The following is a 20,911-nucleotide window of genomic DNA, read 5'->3' on the forward strand; positions in this document are numbered from 1 at the left end:
TCCTTGAAATCCTTCAACCTTCTGAACCTGGAATACGAAAAGCAGCCTAAACTCCAACTAGAGGCCAAGCAAATGTGTAAATTTCTGCTCAAAATCCCAACAAAATGGTCATCCTTCCCCCAAATTTCAGTGGATTCTGGACTAAATCCTAGAATTAAAATTTACTCTGCACTGAAATGAGCAACACAATGGTAATCAATCCTGTTCCTGGATTTTTGATTTTGTTTTGCTTTTTTATTCCTCCCCCAAGCCTTTCCCAAACTGTTGTAAGGTTCAAAAAGAGCTGGTGTTACATCCATATCCAAATGCTCAGATTCTGGGATAATTACCATCACTTCTGTGCTTCTCAAATGAGTGGTTGCTAGAACCTGAGGGGAACAACACTAAATGGACACACAGATACACAAGTGTGTATTAGGCACATGTAAAGAGAAAAACTAATGTTCTGATAAGGTGAATCAGCCCTTGTACACCATCCATCTCTTTTTATCACTCAGGTTTTAATAAGGTAGAATTAAGAGGTTTATCTATGAGTTTGGACACACTGGAGATGCAGCTGGACATGGTGCTGGGCCTGTTTTTGCAGACTGTGCTGTTGCTAAGAAAGGTTGGACCACATGACCCTTTAGGTCCCCTTCCAGCCTGGTATTCCATGATTCTGTGATCTCAAACATGATTATTGCCACTTCAAAAAGTACTTCTAGAGCATTTTGCCTCCTCATCATCTGCATGTTTCATGTGCCTTGACCACCAGTCAAGGCCCAGCGGGGCAGAGAAAATGAATTAAATATTGATTTCAGCCAGATTTATGTGCCAGTAGCTAATAAGTGCTAGAGAAAAACTCGCACTAAGTGTTTTGGAATGCTTTCCACTCACAGTTTCTCAGTGTCTTTCTATCCTGCAAACAGCCACACGGAAGCTTTATTGTCTCATTTTCATTTTTAACGGGATTTGTACCAAAAAAAGGCATTTCACAGGGATGAAAAATGCCACTCGTGGCCGTGCTTCTCAAAAACACAGAGGAGTCAGGAACATGTGTACTACTTTTACATTTCTTTATGTCTGAATTAATAAAAGCCTTCTCAAAAAGCAGTTGCATAGGAAAAAAAACTTACTTGCCTTTAGAAATACAACATTAGAGTCCTCTTCAGAAACATTAAAAGAGTTTAAATTCTTATTGTCTCCAAAATGTGTATTTTTCTACCTTTAAAATTGTATCATACATAAAAAGCTACACTAACCTTACCTGGAAAAGTATTCTTTCACTTTAAAGAGTGTTTTTGTCCCAAGAGCTGGGAATAATAACAGTATGAACATAATGCAGCAGATAAATAATTTTTTTAAAAAAAATTAAAACTCAGAACAAGGAAAACACTATTTTGTTGGTTTTTCTTTTTTCCTCCACGTCTGAGCACTGTAACCCCCTAAAAGAAGAAAAAGTTTCAAAGGGGAGAGAGAAAAAAGGAACAGTAAATGCCAGTCTGTGGGGATGTGGAGAGGGAGCTGTGAACCATTTACCATAACCCACTGAAAACTTATCAGGTGCTCTTAAAATGAAGTGTATATTCAGGTTAAACACAGCAGAAACAGCCAATCTGGCTCTGGGATGGGCCAAAGAACCAGAGAAGCAAAATAAATGCACAAACCCATTTGTGCTGCACTTATTCCCAGGGACTAAAGAAGTCCCAGCACTAACCACAGCTGCTGAACAGCTGGAGGGCCCTGACCCAGCGAGATAGTTCTTTTGTTTATTTTTGTATATTTTGTTTGGGTTTTTTTTCTGTTTGTTTGGTTGGGGTTTGTTTCTATTTTTTTTTTGTTTGGTTCGGTTTTTTTCTTAATGTGACAACAAGGGCACTGCAGCTCAAGAGAGTTTTCGTAGTAAACACAAATAAAATTAATTATTTTACAAACTGGGGGAGACCTCAGCTCAGTTTTTTCTCCTGCAAGTGACAGAGGAGTTTATTGTCCTGCTCCACAAACTGCAGCAACCTGTTATTGCTCTTTAACCCAGCCTGGGAGACAAGGCGAGGGGCTGATCCAGAGCTGGCCTCGAGGAGCACAGCTGCTTTCCATGGGTTTGCAATCAGCCCCCAGGAGTGCAAAGGCCACCCAGCCCCTCCTGGAAACCATGGAGTGGTGAAATCTGAGGCGAGGGACAGAGAAAGGCAGGCTGAGGTGCGGGGGGGATAGGAAAAATCCTTGCTTTCAATTTATGAAACGGCAAAAAAAATACCTGCAGGACAAGGAAAATGGCAGCAGGAAATTCTTTATTGCAGCGCTGGGGGGGGCAATCCCAGGTCAGGTGGCCTGGAAAAAGCACCCCCCTGTTTGAAAAAACAGGCCCTTTTTGTACCCTCTTGGTTAGATAAGCTGTTAATGTTTGACAGGTGACAGGTATTTTACCTTAAAAGGTAATTTTGTGAACTCGGGAGGGGGTGCTACCCTCCCTCCTGATTGACTGATGACATGTACCTGTACAGGGGGTCTCTCTGCACACAAAGGCCAGCCAGGTTTCCATCTTTAGATTTTTCCCTATCCCGACCACAATGTTTTCCCTGGCGTCAGGCCCAGATGGGCCTTTCACCTTCCAGGCTCCACAAGGTGCCTAAAAAACCTTGGAATTAAATGAAAGAAAAGAAAATCCCACCACCCTCTTTAGTTTTCCACTAAAATCATTTTGCTTATGATAAAACCAGATTATTTACTTCTCATAGGGGGGATCTGGAAGACCCTTGCTCTGGGCTCCAGCCTGGCATCTTCAGAAACTCCAGGGGAAAAAAAGGAAAGAGTGATGCTGGTGCTTCAAAACGCTGCTGCCCTGGTGCTGTGGTGGCACTGCTCCTCTGGATGGGCACCTTTGGAAGCACCAGGCAGGGCAGCAGTTTCTGGGCTCATCCCACACTTGTCTGCTCGGAGAAATGACTCCCATTTGTGCCACAACTGTGGTGATGGTGATATTCCAACAGCCTGGAATTGCACCACCCATCAGCCACAAAAGCTGCATATATTAAACCAACCTTCAGCCCTAATGGCTTTAATAGGGTACACACCAGTACAGAGGCTGTAACTCGGCTTGGATTGCTCCAACAAGGATTAAAAAACCTTGGAGAAGCCTCTTGCTTACTGAAGATGCTCCATTAAATCACCTGTAACTCCACACAGACGCCGTTTGAGGTGTAATAAAAAATATTTACCTATTTCAGCCAGCTTCTCATAGTCAATCTCAGACATGTTTCCCCTCAGGAACAAGCCTGTGCAGACCCTGCAGGCTGAAATGGTCCTTGGGTCAGCCCTACGAAAAGAAACAAAAGGAGCTGCTGTGATATTGTGGTGTGTTTTATCCACCATGCAAACATAAAATGAAAACAAATAAACAGCTCAGAAATCCTACTGCTGCAGGGGAAAAGCCTTGTCAGCACTTGGCCACCGTTTTCTTACTAAATATTATAAAAGTATTTTAAAACAGTAATCCAAAGAAGGAAAAGCTATGAATTAACAATTAGACTTTGAACAAATTGACCTGTTTGTCTTTCTGGGGGGTTGTTACTCAAAATACTCATATATTACACATTTTTAATGACAAGCATCAGAATTTCAGACTAATTCACTTCTGGAAACAACTTAAAACTTCTTTTTTTTCTTAGTGCAGATGATCTATACACTCCATACCCTCTCACCAAGTCACTTATTCTATAGCAATTCTCAGTTTCATTACAGGAAACATTCTACACCTCACATTTCACATGAAAGAGCTTCATGAAAATTTCAAGTGAGCATTAACATATAAAAAACCTGAAAAAGCAGCAGTTCCTGCATAATCACTGCTTTTTGTGAAACGCTCTGTGGAGTGCTCTGCAAACAGAATATTAAGGAACACACCCGAAGTGAGCATCAGGAGAGAAAAACATGATTTAGAAGGTCTGTTTTCCCAAGCAGCTGCTCCAAAAACCCAAATGAGTCCTTCCTTTAAATTAAAACCCCAGACTCGAGAGTGGAAGTGAGAAAGAAATTGAGTTTTTATAACTCTCCTTTGAATTCAGTTTAACCCTCTTGGTTTAAACCCGTTTGGTATCATCTGAACATGTTAAAAAAAAAAAAATAGGCAAATTCATGGCTTGGTCCTTGAAAAAAGGCAACACAAGCACGTTATTCTCCTCTGCCAAGAGGTTGGAGTTTGTATTGCTCCTTCAAATCACTGAAACTGCTATTTTGGACCTAAAAAAAGACCAGAGAGTTTGCCTGCTTGCTGCAGGTTCCACCACTTAGAAGGTTTTCTAACATTTAGCAATTATTTTGTAACAATCTTATTTGTTCCTGGTTGAAAACAATTACCTGCATTTACAAGAAACTCAAATTAAAAGTCCATACACAGAGAGAAGTCCCATTAAACTCAAAATTACTCAATTTCTCACTGAGCACCAACACTCTTAAAAGAAAATAAGAAAGCAATTCTGGGCCAGATGTATTTCAGTTCATGCTAATTTTATGACATGGTATTCAGAACCATAATTCCATTGTCGTTTTAAAGTTATTATTTGTATTATTATTATTGTTAAAAATAATAATTAAAAAATAATTTTATTTAAAAATACTTAGTGGAACTTAACCACAAGAAGCTCTTTGTGACTTATTTTTCTGTTATGTTTTCCAATACAGTTTTCATTGACCACCACCTGCCAAACTTTCAGAACAAATAAAACCAATGTTCAATATATCTGAGCTTCACAAACTTCATCCCAGCCAAGTATTTTCCAAAGTTCTTGTTAGGAAATGGGGCTCTTCCTTCTAAAGTGTCTATTTACACCAGGCCTTTCCAGCCTATCGAATATTAACCATAAATCATAAATCGAGTCATAAGCCACAAAAATTAGGCTGTGTCTTTGACACTATAAAATGCTTTTCACGTGATGTGAGTAACGAAAGCCTAAAAGAATTGATGGAATAGGGGGGGAAAAAAAGCCATTTCCTTGAAGCCCTTTTAGAAGGAAAAAAGAAATACAATCCTTCTCTTACATAGCATGGAGCAAAAACCAGCTTATTCTTCATACTAATTCAGTATGAGTTAGAAGAAGCGGCTCCATCTAGGGAGGGCAGATTTAAATCTCTCCCCAAACCTGCTGGAAAGCAGCAAAGTTACTGTCCAAGTTCTTGGGAAGGCAGGAATAACTCCCATGGAACCGGGGAACGAGGGGAGCGGGGAAGGGAGAAACCCTCTGCCTGCTTTGCCAGCTCGCCGGTCCCTCGGGGCAGCAATTGGAAAAGTTTCCAGCTCCGAGGCAAGTTTAGCGCAGCCCCCTGGCTGACCTGCTCCTGGGAGATGACAGAACCTCCTGAAGAGCCTCCCTGTTCCTGGGCATCGCTGCTCCTGGGCATCCTCAGAGTCGCCGCCTTCCCCACCTCGCCCCTCCAAAAAGGCAGCCGCGGAAAGAGAAGCCCTGAAAAGAGCTGAGCTGCGGGCCTTTTATTAATCAGAGAGATCTGAGGGTGTTTTACAACGCGCCACGTCCCCATGTTCCTCCGAATGCAAGGTTATTGCTCGCTGACATCCCTGAAGGAGTATTGCTCTGGTGAAAAGGGGGTTATTTTAGTGAAAATGAAGGCAGTCACAGGCAGAACTGCCTGATAATGAACTCGAGAGGCCGAAAAAGGGCGAGGGATTCCTCCAACATTTGTCAGGGCTCAGGCGCCTCCGATGCCTTTTCTTTTTGTTCACTCAGCTGTCAGATACGTTCTTCTTCAAATGTAAATAGTGTGGTTTCTCTTCATTTTTTCCCCCCTGATGTTCTTTGCCTTCCACTGATATCCTTTGTTACTCCTAAAGGCGTGACACGGCTCGGGGTGGAACATCAGCCTGCAATTTCCATTTCGAGAGGATGAGAGTTCCCTGTGTCTGCTCAGGGGTATCAGATACACAACCAGGTAAAGGGGTGCCAGGAGATTATTTTATTATTTACAATACTGCAGGAAATTCGCTGTGGAATTGAGAAACACAGCAATGCATGAGCTGAGTCCATAATGTACTCCTGAAACATGTATTCACACCACCCTCCTTTTCTTCTAAACAAGGTTCAAACCAATGTGGGTCAAGAGAATGCAACAAAATTCCATTTATCATCTTTAATAAGAATGCTTACTCTTAGGTAATAGGAGTATTTAAGTGTATCAAGAGTATTCACTCAAGTAAATAAGAGTATTTTTCCTCAGTGTGTCTCCTGCACAATGTCTACCAAGTCCACATTCTTTATAAGCAGCTGATTTAAGGCATTTGACACAGTTTATTTTCATATTCTTTCCTGACCTGCCACTCTTTGTTGGCAATACATTGATGAAAATCAGCCAGACCATGAATAACAAATAGACACCAAGACTGACAGTGAGAGCTCTGGTTCTTAAGGTCTCTGCTGAAATAATTCAACAAACTGGAAAAAAACCCCAAATGATTTGAAAGATGATGTCACACAGGTTGGTAAATTAATATTTACAATTAGAGAATTTATATTTTGAAAAGTTCAGTGCAAGTTTACAAAAGGTTCTACAGCTGTGTATGGATATTTCAATCAAATTTAAAAGCCTACTATTATCCTTAATTGGAACTATATAAATTGATTTCCTTATCACTTACCACAGAAAAATGCCATGCTAATATTTAAAGCAAAATATTAGAAATATTCCTGCAACAGCTCAGTGTTTAATGTGTGCATGAATTTTAATATGGTTTGGGCTCTCACATGTTAAGCTGACACCTCTGTTCTTTCCGAATCAACAAAATCAGCAAAAAGTTCATAATGGTTAAAACTGCCAGTTCTCCATCAAAATAACACTGTGATGTAGCATCACCACTCTGTCCCAGAAGTAATGTAAAAACTTACCTGGTTTTAAGGCTAAGATGAAAAATATTATGTTAAAATGGAAAAGGAAAAATAAAAATTAAATACATAGGGCCTTTAAAAGAATCCAAAGACTTTATCCTTTTTATATCACATTAATTTGGGGGATTTTGAGCTTCTTTTCATATAATGATCAGAACCTCCAAAGGTTGCAGACCCTCCAGGAACAAAGGGAATGAAAAGTCCTTTACTGCAGGGAAAGTTTTCTGTAGTCACTGCATTTCTTAGTGCTACTCTGATGTTTGTTGGACCAGAATTCTGTCCAAAACTTGCAGGCAGATATTGTTGTACGACTTCCCAAATTATTAAGAATTCATCCCACTATATTTTTCTGCTTAAACTGTTAATGATGAAACCTGTCTGAAAGAGCAAATGTATTTGTTGTACCTGTAATTGTACTGACAATTGCAATTCCAAGCAATGGTTTTTATTTGTGATAGAGTGGCTGGCGAAGTTTGATGGCTCAGGAACCTGGTAGTCAAACGATTTTCATCACAGAGTTACCAGTGTGAATTCAGTGTGAGTACAAAGCAAACTTTATTTTCACCCCATGGATGTATAGCAGTAAAGGTAGGAGAGTCTAGAAACTTAGCAGAAAGAGTAAGCATTCTTATTAAAGATGATAAATGGAATTTTGATGCATTCTCTTAAATCAACATTGGTCTGAACCTTGTTTAGAACAAAATTTAGTAATGCAGAAGGGAGGGAGGGAGGAAGTGGCTGCATATTATATTGCACCTGTTCTGAACACAACTCAGACTTCAGTTTATGATGCCACCAACCAGGTAATTTTTAGCCAGCACTGTCTTCACTTAAAACAAATATCCACTGTATATAAAGCAGGTGAAGCAACTTTTGCTACACTGTGAATCCTCAGCAGGGAGGATGATAAAAGGGTAGCACACTCCTGGAACCAGAAGTTTAGTTTTTGTTGGACAGAACTATTTTTGCTCTCAAAGAGAGCTTTGAGGGAGAACAACTGGACTCAGTGGGCTGTTTTACACATACACACTTTTGTATATAAAAAAATTCAGCACATAAACACCTAAAATATGAGAGATGCTGGAGTGAGGAAGGGCTCCAAAAGCACAGTGATGCTGCTGAGAGCAGCACTCACAACCCTCTGTGGCAGGGGCTGGGCTGCAGTTTGGGATGTCCTTCCCAGGCTGTCCTGGCCAGGAACAACCCCAGGGGATGCACCAACCTAATTCTGGCCACTCCCCTAACAAAACATTTTCCTACAGTCATGCACTACGTCCAGTCTCAAAGTATATTGCAATATTCTTTGTGGCCACTGTTGCAGGACAGGAGCAGGTAAGTAAACCTTAAACCTTTAAGTTCTCTTAGGCTGCCCATCACCAGTTTTCCTCTGCTGGAAAACCAGCATTGTCATTTCACTGACCACCAAATATGCAGGCATGGTCTCTTCTCCCTACCCTGCCATACCTTCTCTGCTGGAATGAGTAAAAAAAAAAAAAATCTATTTATGGGAAGAGTTAGGCATGTCAGAGTGAAATAAAAAGTGTTTCCCTACTGCACATAAATATCTGCACGTGTCAGCCATTCCCAGTTCTGAAAGCACCAAAGTAGAGGGGCTATTTCTACCCATTACTAGCAAAGAGGTTTTGGAAATACCCCTTTGTTGTCTGAAACAGTGTAGCTATTTTCTTATCACATCCTCTCGTTCAGCTGGCACATGGGCAAAAAAAAAAAAGTGCCTAATGTATAACCAATTGACAAAAAGCTATTTATGCTTGTGTGTCATTAGGACAAAATTATCTGAACATGGATAAGTGGCTGCAATACAAGACACTACACTATTTTTTTTTCATTCAGCATAAATGTTTATTGACTAAACAATGTAATCAGAGTAAACATTAATGATCAGTCATCTATGGAACTTGCTCTCCAAATTAATATATTGTAATACACACTAATGTGGCAGAATTATGTTGGCCTGAACTCATGTTTAACCAGTACTTCCATCTCCAGGGATTACACACTTTCAATTGCAGACAAGTATATTTTTAGGACTGTGTTTTTTAATTAAATTCCTCTGACAAGTTACTGGACAAAGGGTTTTGTGTACTGTGATAAAAAGGGTTCTTTAATTGCATAATTATGCACTGGGGATTCCTCTGGCTGGAATAAATCAGGGCTTTTAAAATAAATTAATATTCTTCTTATATTTATGCAACACAGGCCAACGTTTCCAGTTCTGGTCAAAATGTGGCCCTTGTAGATGGTGTCTCTCCATCTTCCTTGCAGGTTCCCTTCAGGCACTGCAAGGGGCAGGCAGGTCACCCCAAGCTTCTCCTCTCCAGGCTGAACACTCCCAATTCTCTCAGCCTGTAATGGCCCATGTTTGCTGTGCCCACGCCTTTTAGAGGTGTAGTTCTCCTGCCTTGTATGGCACACAGACAACGAGCTCCAAAAAGACTAAAATCAGCGTGAGAGGAGCCTTGTGTCAGGGTTCAATGACACCTTAACTGTTACTTTTAAGTTCCCTGTCCCAGATCAGAAAAACTGAGGTCACACAAAAGAAAGAAGTGACACAGCATAAACAAAGCCTACCAATTCAAATTTGTTCACACAATTTTGGCAGGTTCACTTTTTTATCAGCAAGACAAATGTGGCATCAAGTGTGTCCTGTCCTCCCAAAGCTGACATAAAGGGGGATTTATGCTTGCTTTGCTGCCTCAGTGTCCTTTGACTAAATTGACAGAAATGGGATTGTGCATCGCTGCATGATCTGGATCAAATTTTTATTGCTTGCATGTACAATAATATAATAATATATAATAAAAATTGGGGGAAATTATTGTGGAACCGCCGCTTCATTATAAAGGCTTCTACCCTGGAAACCTCACCACCTTATGCAGAGGTGTTTGTCTCTATTTACACACATTACAGAGCAGTTCTCAGGCAAAAGACTGTGGCAAAAAAGATTAAGCAATAGCAGTAGCAGAGTAGCTGAAATTATTAACTGGATTCTGCTATCAGACCTTTTCCATACTTCAACAAAAGTCAGCTTCAAAAGAACCCTTGCCAATTCCCTACTGTCATGTAAAATTACTTGTTGTTGTTACACCTTTCTGCCTTTAACTGCACTCCCAAACAGGACAGAATCAGAAAACAATAAATCCTATTTCCCAGGCATGGGAATGCAGGAATGATGCACCTTGGCCCATCAGAGGCACTGGGCAACACTGGTATCCAGCTGTTTTCCAGCTTTCAAAGACACATATGTTAATTTTTACACAAATCTAAAGATACAGGTGTATAGACACACTTCCTTAAACCTGTGCCTAATAAGGCCATGTGGCTTATTCATCATTCTTCTCTGTCAGAGCATCCAAAAATGAAAAACCCAGACATTTGATGTCACTGACATTTTGAAGCAGCCTTTGGTGTTGCTATAGTCCATAGTGTTCTTACTGTTACAACAGAAGCAACACAAAGGTCTGAATTCAAGCAAGTCATCTTAAGGGTTTTTATTAAATCAAAGAATGTAGCTGGGTTTAAAAAAAAAAAAAAACAAAACAACAAAACCAAACCCTAGGTTTTTCAGGCACTCAAGCCCTTCAGGTGACCTGAAAGAAAAGCTTGTGTACCCAGCAACTTATCATATTATGCACCTTCCAACAATATTCCCTTTGATATATTTAATAAATATTTAATAAGCAATATATAAACATAAGAGTGCAGAGTTTGAGAAAAAAAGCAAAGAGATAAGGACACCACAAGCCATCTGTGGAAAACTGCAAAGCCCTGTAGCAAAGAGGAACATACAAGTCAGTCATTAATGCAATGATCAGTAATAAATAAGGTCATCAGGTGAGGCTCTTCTCTTCTAGCTGCCGAAATTCCAAATTTAACCTTTCCAATAACCCCCTAGTTTTCCTCGAACAACATTGACACCCTTCCCAAGGCTGTGGACACACAGAAATTCTGCGTCACACGGTTACTTTTACCAATGTAGTCAGCAAGAAAAACATCATTTCTTCAGAGTGCTTAGTGTATGTGCTGCCTTTGTCTCTGCTGCTGGCCACAATCAATAAATGCCACAGGAAACAGCCAGAATGAGTACTACTAAGCCAGCTTTATATTTATTTTTTTTTTAGAGGCTGCTTAGATGCCAAACTGTGGAAAGAATTCAAGGCCAGGATGAAGAAGCCTTGCAGCCCCTCAGAGAGTCGATTAAATTATACAGCACCCACACACAAAAACTCCCAAAACAACAAAAACCAAACCAAAGCAAACAACACCCCCTCCCAATCTTGCACACTGCACACCAGGTTAATATTCAGAACAGTGACACACTTCAGCACAAACTTTGAGAATTCTGTCAGTGCAACAAAGCACTTGACAGTGTATTCTGCCTCTTTCCAAACACGGATTTTAGCCTTTTCTTCACTTTTACTTACATATTAAGAACACCTCCCTGAAAGCCACCTGTCATGCCTCAGTTTGAAAGGGATATACAGCCCTATTAGGGCATTTCATTTTAAAATGGCCAGTAATTTATCCCAAGGGCAGATAAATATCATTTGGCTCCAGAGCCACTTCCTCTGTGCTGGGAAAGAAAGAAAGAGAGAGAGAGAAAGGACACAAAAAAGCCCCTGAAAGGTGAATTTATAATTATGTCATTTATAATAACTGGACCCTACCAGGTTTACAGCTGGAACACGAAGATATTTTAACCATTCAAAGGCATCTAATGGTTAAAATGACATTTCCATCCCAAAGCTGTAGCTACTGTGGGCACAATTAAGAGCAAAGGTAACTACAAGAAATTAAGGGTAAGGTTTTCCCAAGTTTACAATTTCTTTCTTTCAGTTGTTACTTTTAATGGTTCCCAGTTTGTACCATTCTATACTTGGATATCTTCACAGATTTCCCAGTAAACAACCAGTTTCTTTTCTTGGGATTTTAGCAGAAGGGAGAGAAGCCTTTTTTAAGTGACAAAAATGATAAGGGATGAGAAAAGTCACCAGGCTGTCAGATAAAAAAAAAATGCAATATGTGGAGCTAATTACAACTACCTACTTAAAAATCACTAGATTGCAGGTTTTCTTTCTAAGTGCATCAAATAATTGCACATTTATACATGGGATGCCACCAGGTCACAGTAAACAATCAATGAGGCCACCACACCCAGAATTAATCTTAAGACTTATAAAAGAGAGATCTACAATATCATTGGCATTTGTACAACACCAACATCCAACACTACAAGCTCTGCTTGCAAAGACAGATGTCAAATCAAGCACAAAAATTTAATTTCTTTCCTTTTCATTTTTTCCTGCAGTATTTTCCTCTGCAGGTCTTAATAACATATCTTTTATCCTGACTTGTACCACTTCTGACTGCAAAGATAAGGTTACAACTGTGAGTTTGTCAAGTCTGCTTAATCTTTCTGTCAAGCAAAGCTGGATGTATAATAAATCCAGATGCAGAGACAAACAAACAGAGCCACAATTTACGCTGCTACCTGAACACTGTCACAAAAGAATTTTCCTACCATTAGGCAAGATCAAAAAACCAAATAAAGGAGACAGAGCGGACATACCAGAGCAGGGAAGATGATACTGAGCCTTGAGGCCTCAAGGTTATTTCTGGCCTCAGATGAAAACTTGCCTCCAGGGCTGATGGCATTCCTGCAGACACAGAGTGAGATTCCCTGCCCAAAGAATTCCCCACAACTCACACTGAACTTGTAACTCCTGCTGACCTCGGCTGAGCTGGGAGAGGATCTCACCCCTGTGTTGTCAGGCATTTTCCTGCCAAGCACAGCATCACTGTTTTTGCCAAAAACCCTCAAGAATTATCCACCTTCCGTGGCAAGTCACCCTTCCAGCACCCAGCTTCAGCATCCCATCCAGCATCCCATTCCATCCCATCCCACCCTGAACACAACCCCAGCCAACCTGCAACAAGGAGGTTGAAGCTGCCAGTTCTCAGCTCCTGAAACACAGGGTGCAAACCCCAGAAACCCAAACCAACGGAATGTCTTTCAGAAAAGAGACCTTTCAGTTCCCATTTCATCCAGTAAATGCTACACCCATGCAAAAGAGCACAGCCATTCTGAAAGGTTGGGATCAGAATCACAGGCCAGTCACTTCAGAGCTGGACTTGATGACCCCTGTGGGCTCCTTCTGACTCAGAATATTCTGTGATATCAAACTGAGGTTCAAAGCCAAAGCCCCTGTGGTTTCTGTGCTCCCACATGTTGAAAACAGAGATAACCAAGCTTCCAGGAGCTCCAGGATTCTCTGAAGCTACAGAAATCAGCCCTTACTGCACAGGCTTTGTTCAAAGGCAGCTTTGTAGGGAACGTGCCAAACTCCTGAATTTCAGCCTCAAACTCAAGCTTCCAGCAAGTGGCTTTTTAAGCCTGGGACAGCTTCCAAAAGTGGAACCTTGCCTGACACTACAGACTTTCATCAGCAAAATTCACCACATGAGAGAGCAAGATTTAGATTAAAAAACCCATAAAACTCTTGACTACTCTCATTGTTTCAATTAATTTCTATATTTAGTATGTGTACACACATAGAAGATTAGGCATATAGCAAACAAATAAGTTTTTTGCTTTTTCCTGCCTCACATGGTAGATTAAAATACTGAACAAAAGTAGTAAAGATGGATTTGTAAAGTCTGTGAGCAAAAACACCTTAGTCTTTTCAATTCCTTGTATGGCAGGCAATGCATTCTTCCATAATAACTCAATGTCCTAAAAATAAGAACAGACTCACTAAGTTTGGGTTCTGAATTTTCTCTGGTTCTTCTCAGCTGTGTGATAAAAGACACCAAGAAGTATTTCAGGATGGAGCACCCAACACACTGGATTCTCAGGGTGCACATTGCTGTGCATTTATAGACCTTATATTCAGTGGTCTAACAAACAACATGTAATACATTTTCTTCCCTGTTCACCTAGAGGTGTCTCTACAGCTTCTGGTAGATATCTCAGTGGCAAAATTTTAGTAGACACACATGTATGTGAGAGTGCAGCATCAGGAAAAACGAGGGTATTGTAGATCATATACCAGGAGAGTACTAAGAAGATGTGGATATTTACTGAGATTCTTCCTTGGAGACTCAGAGGGGAAAAAAAAACCTATTTCCTTGTAAACGACCTTGCCTGTGCACCCATTTCACACCTGGCCCAGGCTTTCCATGCTCACCATGGCCCAGAGTGAGCCTGGGATGGCCAGCAAAATCCCCACCCAGGGACTGCAAATGCCTGAGAACTCTGTAAGGAGTTTAAGGTTTAGTTTAATCTTTTGTTTGTTTGTTTTAGAGTGTCTACCTGCAGAAACTTGGTATATACTGTAACTTTTCGTCTTCACTGCACTGTGCTGTCACTTTGTCAGGAAACGTCACTGTGTGTCACAGGACAACTAATTCCTGGTGGATGTTCTTCCTGATGTTCAGCTTTATCACCAGGCTCCTGCAGCATCATTCCCAAAGACAGTGGGAATTCCCAAGGCCTGCTGGTTGTGTGAGCCACGTGGAAGAGAAAGCCTCGAGCTCCTCTTCAGGCTTAATTTCAAAGTTAGAAAAAAACTAGTGAAACACAAGCACACAAAGTCAGCTGCAGCCTCTGCTAAGAATTTACAGTTAAAAGAAGTATTCCCAGAATGTATTAATGTAAAAAAAGGATAAAAGATATCTCCAGAACTAACAAATCACAGCAAAAGCCCTTAGGGCAGATATTGCTGAAGGGCAATGAAGCTACACTGCAGGGGATTTTCTCTGCTATGGGCAGGGTTGGCAGCACAGCCTGGTTGGTATCACCTGAGCTTCCAAGTCTGAGATCCTATTTTTAGTTCTTCACAACTTTTTTTGTGGGCTCAAATTTTCCAGCCTCAGAAGATAAGAGTTCAGGAAAGGTTACTGAGAAGGCTAAGTGAAAGAAATGGGATCTGAACAAGATAAGAGACTGGAGATGAGATATGAGAGAAGCTGAATGAGTCCCAACAGGGGATAATAAGCAGAAAAATCTCTGTCCACTAATGTAGCTTGAAATGAAACCCGAGATTGTTCTGTCGCACCATTTCTTTTTCTATCAGCATGTCGGCTGCTACATCCTCTTCCCCTGCTTGGCCCCAGAAGTAGCAACCTACAATTCCTATCTGTTATGCCAGCATGTCAAGGCACAAGGGCCCATGCAGCTCATCTTGAGATTCAACCTTGATGACGACCTACACCGGGGTCACTGTGACATCCCACAACAGAATTACAACGTGTTTTAAAAATTGGAAGTTTATTTATGCATCCAAAGGCACTGAGTTTGTTACAGGAGTATCAATGCCCTTCCTAAGCCTAGCATGCAAATCTTCAGGAATTCCAGAGATGAGTTTGCCTCAGCAGTGGGAATTTTAGGTGCTTGTGCGTGTGTGCAGAGACATGTTTTTAATCACAGGCTGGGGACAGTATTTTGTCTTTCCATGCAATTCCTGCTTTTGCACAGGAGACCATGCTCTGAAGGAGAACAGCTCACTTCTCATGAGTTGATTGTCCTTCCCTCTAGTCAAGTGACACAGTGGATGTGCCACAGCACCAAGGTTTGCACCCGAGGAACAGGAGGAGGGATGCTCTCAAACCTCATATGGACGATCTGGAATCCATTTTCACTTCAGCCAACAATTACCAATTAACTACTTTGCAAGTCGTTAAAGAAAACATCCCCCTTAGAGGATCTGAACAGCGCCTGTAAATCTGCCACGGGGCAAACACAAGTACCATGAAGAGAGCAGCTCCCCTCAGGATTGCTGATCCTGCCTTGCTGCCCTTGGCTGGCAGACCTGCCATGACCCCTGAATGGTGAAGACAGAAATATTATCCTTACATTTGGACTAGTTTGAAAGCATGAAAAAAATAGCTTAAGGAAATACCTCTATATATTTGCTCTTCCCCAAAACCATGTATCTCTACACAGAGAGAAGTGCTTTGCTCTTTAAATACCCTGAAGTACAGAGACCAAACTGATGGGCTTGGGAATAAAAGAAAACTGAGTAGAGCCACCAGCCTACAGGAAAACCCAAACAACAGCTGGAATTCCGTGCTGAGTGCCTGGCATTGGACAGGTTGTTCTTGGTTCTCAAGGCCCCTGCAGTGCTCACAGGACTCAAAATTCCTTACAAAGGCAGGTTTTGGCCCATCACATCCTGTATTTGCATGATTAGAAGACTGTTATTTCTAACATGTTTGTCAGCTCATGCTACTTATTCCCCATCTGTTTGAACGTGTCATGAAAAATATTGTCACCACAGATCAAAGATTACATCTCCAAAAAACAGAGTGAGCTGGAAGAGGAGAAAAACTCTCGAGGAATATGGATTGCATCAATATCAAATCAAGTGAATTCAGTAGCAAAGAATGAAAGATTCAGCAAGTATGAACAAAGCAAGACTTCCAGCAGAAGCAGAGAAGAAATAATCATTTCTTCTTTAGATTTTCTTCCCTCCAGTGTTCTTGTTTCTTAAACCAGATATTATAAGTCAATTATTAGATTTCATTCTCCTTTTAAAATATTTTATAACAAAAGAGCTTGTTTTAGTCAGGGTCAGGGAAAATTTGATGGTTCAACTAAGCTGCTCTGTAGTATACTGGTAATACCAACTGCCAGGCTCCCATCTGATGCAAAGAAAGCTTTTTGGATAATTGTCTCCTTGAAAAGGCACCAACTGAGTTGTCAGGCTTGAACAGTGTATACATACAACTGAACTTGGGCCTTATTACAGTAATATCCAGCAGTGCTGCTAAAATAAAGGTCTTCTGGCATTATTTTTCAGCTACTCTGCACCTTTAGTCCTTTTCATTCTTAAACATTGCTGATTCAAACTTTCCCACCATCAGTGCTTTTACCCACATATTCTAAAGGTTTCCTTTCCTGTTTCTTTGGGAGGGGATTCCTTGGGAGTGTCCATTAAAACCGGCAAGATTTTACATTTTCCAAGTGTCTACATTTTTTTCTGTATTTATTTTGTCATTAAAATTTTTATACTGTCCACATAGCCTGTTTTTTCGTGAAAAAATTTTACAGCCTTTTTAAAAAAAAACAACAACTTATATAAATCCTAACCTGATCTCTTCATTCCTGGATGTATTATCTGCAAGGTGACAGTCCTTAACCTGCAGTTATAATGCTAAGTTTCATTAAAACAACAACAGCAACAAACAAGAAACAAACATCTACCACAAACATTTGCAATTTTAATTAAAAATCAATTTGAAATGAAACGAGAGTTATAGTTTTAATAACACAATGCCTCCTAAACAATTTCTGTTGTATCTGAATTTCCAAATTAAATCAGTGCAGTCAGCACAGCACAAACACAGCCGTACTATGCATAAACCCTTTACACCAAGGACTGCATTGACTCTGAGCAATTTATCTGAAAAAAACCCTGTTCAATTTAAAACCAATAAAAGCCAATATCCACATAAGCATGTGGAATACTCACTCAGCCAAGTCACACAGTGACTTCATGGCTCTATGAATATTCTTTAAAAGAAAAAAAAAAAGCTTTAGAGTTCATAGGGGAGTACAAAAAACACTGTTAACACACTTCCCCTGGCAGAGCTACTATTAAACATTTATTCAGTCCAGCAGAACTTCAAAAATACAGTTTATGTCTCCCCATGTTTATTTACTTTTTGAATTCCTGCTCTAACAATGAATAAAGTCACGCAGGGAACTCAGTTTCGTTGCACTTTATTGAAGTTCCACCTGGCATTCGTGCATATTTTTGTCTGAAGGCACTGAAATAAGTGATTTGTGTAAAAGCAACTCTAAAAAAAGATTTCTTTGGTTGCAGAAACATCACTGACTGACTCAGTTCCGTTCAGAGAACTCTCGGCAAACAGCAAGATTTGAGGCTAAGATGAAGTGCCCTTTCAGGCAGCACATGAAGGTCTGTAGCACCTCAGCGGCAAAAATCACACCTGGATGCCAAAACACCTCCCCAGAGCCGGTCACACCTCCTTGGGAGAGGCTTCGGGGCCCGAAATAAGGCTCCTCCCTTGGCTGGCCCCGACTCCCGTTCCGTGAGAGCTTCACTCCTGTGCCCACCTAGGCCGGGCTTACAGAAGCCCAGATGAGAAGAAGCTGAGCTCTAACAGGCCAACAGCCCCTCGGCGTCAAAAAGAAAACTAAGAAGGCCAAATGCCCAGCAAAGCCGTCAGTCGAACACACCCGGGAACTGCCGGCTGTGCCCTCGGCCACCCCTGCGGGGAGGGAAAGGGCACCTCACCGGGAATGGGCTGCTTCCCTGCCGGGCAAGTGTGGCAAGAGAGGCTCAGCCTCCTTTGTCTGCCCTGCTGGGCATCAGCTCGGTGGTGGCCGCCTACCAGGGTGTCTTGGGAAGGGGGGCTGGATGGGAGGAATTGCAGGAATGCTAATGGCAGCAAACAGGAGGAACCGGTTCCAGTGGGTACTCACAGCCTCCCTCAGCCTCCCCCCAGGAGTTAAATCGGCCTTAACTAAACCTTGTGTCACCTTCTGCCTGGAAAACTTGCGACAAAGCAACAAGGTCATCGCTCAGACACCTGGACAGGTTCCATATATAGCATAAATTCAGCCCCTTATGCACACACACAGCGATATGGATTTTAACTACATGCCAAATATATGATGCAACAGATGTAGAAAGAGTGCTGAACTAACTACATATCTATCTAAATAAACTAACTAAATATCTATTATAATGAGAGTGAAGAGGAATTCATTTTCAAGGGACTGGTAACGAAGAGGAGGAAATAAAACCCTGAGAGCACAGCACACGAATACATGGCTAGAGATGTTCCTCAAGGGCTATTTTATGGCTCATAGAGTTGAATCTCAACATTCACAATTTGTATCATTTCCTGACAACTCGTATCGTATCCAGACAATGGTAATTGTCACCCCTTTTTCTGTTTCTCCTGAGGTTTCACATTGTTACAAGCTCCACTTCTGCAAGACAAGTCACGTGCAGAAGTTTCCCATGAAGTTCTCCCACGAAGTCGGCGGGGATATCCACAAGACTGCAACTCCACTTACCCACCGTCAAACCCAGGAAACTATTTCACGTGTTCTCAGCGCAGAGAATCCTATTCAGCTGAGTCATATCCTTGTGCAGATAACCCCGACTCCCCTCCCAGACAGAGGCTGTGAGCAGCGGTGTAAAAAGTTATAGCCGGGCATAAAACCTGTTGCAGTATAAACCTGTCTCGTTACGACCTTTGAATCATATTATTGTGGGAAAAGGTAACAATGAAGGTGTCCTGCAGAAAGGACCCCCCGAAACCCTGCGAGCTCGGTACGGCCGGTGACCGAAGGGGCAAAATGCGGGGGGATCCCAGACCAGCCGGCTGGTTGGTTCCCCTTTACACAGGGCACCTTCCATCCAAAAAAAAAGCGATTAGGGTTAGAGCAGAAGGGCAGCCCAACAGGTTGCTCTCAGGAGAAGCACGCAGTGCTCAGTCTGACGGATCCCTGTGAGGATCCTTCTGTCCCTGTGTGGATCCCTGTGTCCCTTTGTGAATCCCTGTGTCCCTGTGCGGGTCCCTGTGCGGATCCCTGTGTCCCTGTGCGGATCCCTGTGTCCCTGTGCGGATCCCTGTATCCCTGTGCGGATCCCTGTGTCCCTGTGCGGATCCCTGTGTCCCTGTGCGGATCCCTGTGCGGATCCCTGTGTCCCTGTGCAGATCCCTGTACCCACACTCGCGCTCCCCGGAGGAGCCCGCGGGGTCCCGCCGCGCCCGCGCCCCTCCCGCCCCTCTCCCGGCGGCTTTTACCTTTCCCTTTCCCTTTCTCCGGAGGAGCGGTGGCGGAGCGGCAGCGGGCAGGTGCCGGAGCCAAGCCCGGCCCTTGGTTTGCTGCGCGGGGCGGGGGCGGCGGGACCGGCCGGGCTGCGGGGCCGGGGCGGCGCCGGGCGGGCACGGACCCGCCCGCGGGGGACAGACCCGGACCGACCCCTCCTCGCTGCCCCGCTGCTGCCCGGGGCCTGGGGGAAAGCTGTCATTTGGATAAATAAGTTGTCGAGTTTGGCGGCATCTCCACCCTCCGGACGGAGCCGGTGGCCCGAGAGCCCCGCGGGGACCCGGGCGGTGTCACTCGCCATCGGCCCTGGAAGCGAGCGGGCAGTGTCTGCCCACTGTGCTTTCCCAGCCGGTGTGAAAAAAGACTGACGTTTATCCTTTCCGTGTTAAGTTTTTTTTTACAGGTGTGTGACACCAGTAGTCCCTCTGGGTCTACTCGTGTGCCCAGGCAGTTCGGAGAGGTCCAAAGTGGCATCACCTGTTCAGCCCGGAGAAGAGGAGACTGCGGGGAGACCTCATTGTGGTCTTCAACATCCTCCCGAGGGGCAGGGGAGGGGCAGGCACCGAGCTCTGCTCTGGGGGGACCAGGGACAGCACCCAGGGAATGGCTGGAGCTGTGCCAGGGCAGGCTCAGGTTGGATCTCAGGGAAAGGTTCTTCCCCCAGAGGGTGGTTGGCACTGCCCAGGCTCCCCAGGGCAGTGGGCACAGCCCCAAGGCTGCCAGAGCTCCAGGAGGGTTTGGATGATCCTCTGGGGCACGGGGTGCAACCCTTGGGGATGGCCCTGTGCAGGACTCTACAATTCTCATGGATTCCTTCCAACTCAGCATATTCTGGGATTCTGTAATTGTCCTAAAGGACTCCAGATTTATCTTCTGTACCACAGTATCATGACATTTCCTTTATACTCCCTCAAACTGACACTCACACTCAGAAATTGTCATTGCCAGTAAAAGAATGGGAAGTAAGCTGAGATAAATCAATGAAGGGGAAAAAAACCCTCAAAACACAATTAGAGGCACGAGGCCCACGAGGCCACTGCCTCACTGAGTCACAAACTGCCGGATGCTTCCACTGCTCCAGGAAAATCCTGCCAGACCCACCTTCCCTGGCTTCTGCTGGTGACTGCAGTCCGAAAGGGGGGCTATGAAACACGGGGGCTGCCCTGGTATCACTGCCCTGACACCTCTGGCTGCGTGGTGTGACCCT

General features: G+C 42.9%; 1 protein-coding gene across 1 annotated transcript in view; it reads right to left on the bottom strand.

Moving 5' to 3' along the window:
• The window catches only part of ARHGAP8 (Rho GTPase activating protein 8), a 60,051-nt gene extending 40,272 nt beyond the window's left edge, over positions 1–19,779 (bottom strand). The window contains exons 1-2 of the mRNA XM_051772439.1: positions 19,680–19,779; positions 3,198–3,295 (exon numbers count right to left, since the gene is read on the bottom strand). Coding sequence (XP_051628399.1) covers positions 3,198–3,234 — 37 coding nt within the window. The 5' untranslated portion in view covers positions 3,235–3,295; positions 19,680–19,779. The remainder of the gene's footprint in view (positions 1–3,197; positions 3,296–19,679) is intronic.
• Positions 19,780–20,911: the final 1,132 nt, after the last annotated feature.

The sequence above is a fragment of the Manacus candei genome, unplaced genomic scaffold (genome assembly GCF_025592945.1).
Source record: "Manacus candei isolate 608988 ecotype Guabito, Panama unplaced genomic scaffold, ASM2559294v1 h1tg000153l, whole genome shotgun sequence".
Taxonomy (NCBI): Eukaryota; Metazoa; Chordata; class Aves; order Passeriformes; family Pipridae; genus Manacus; species Manacus candei.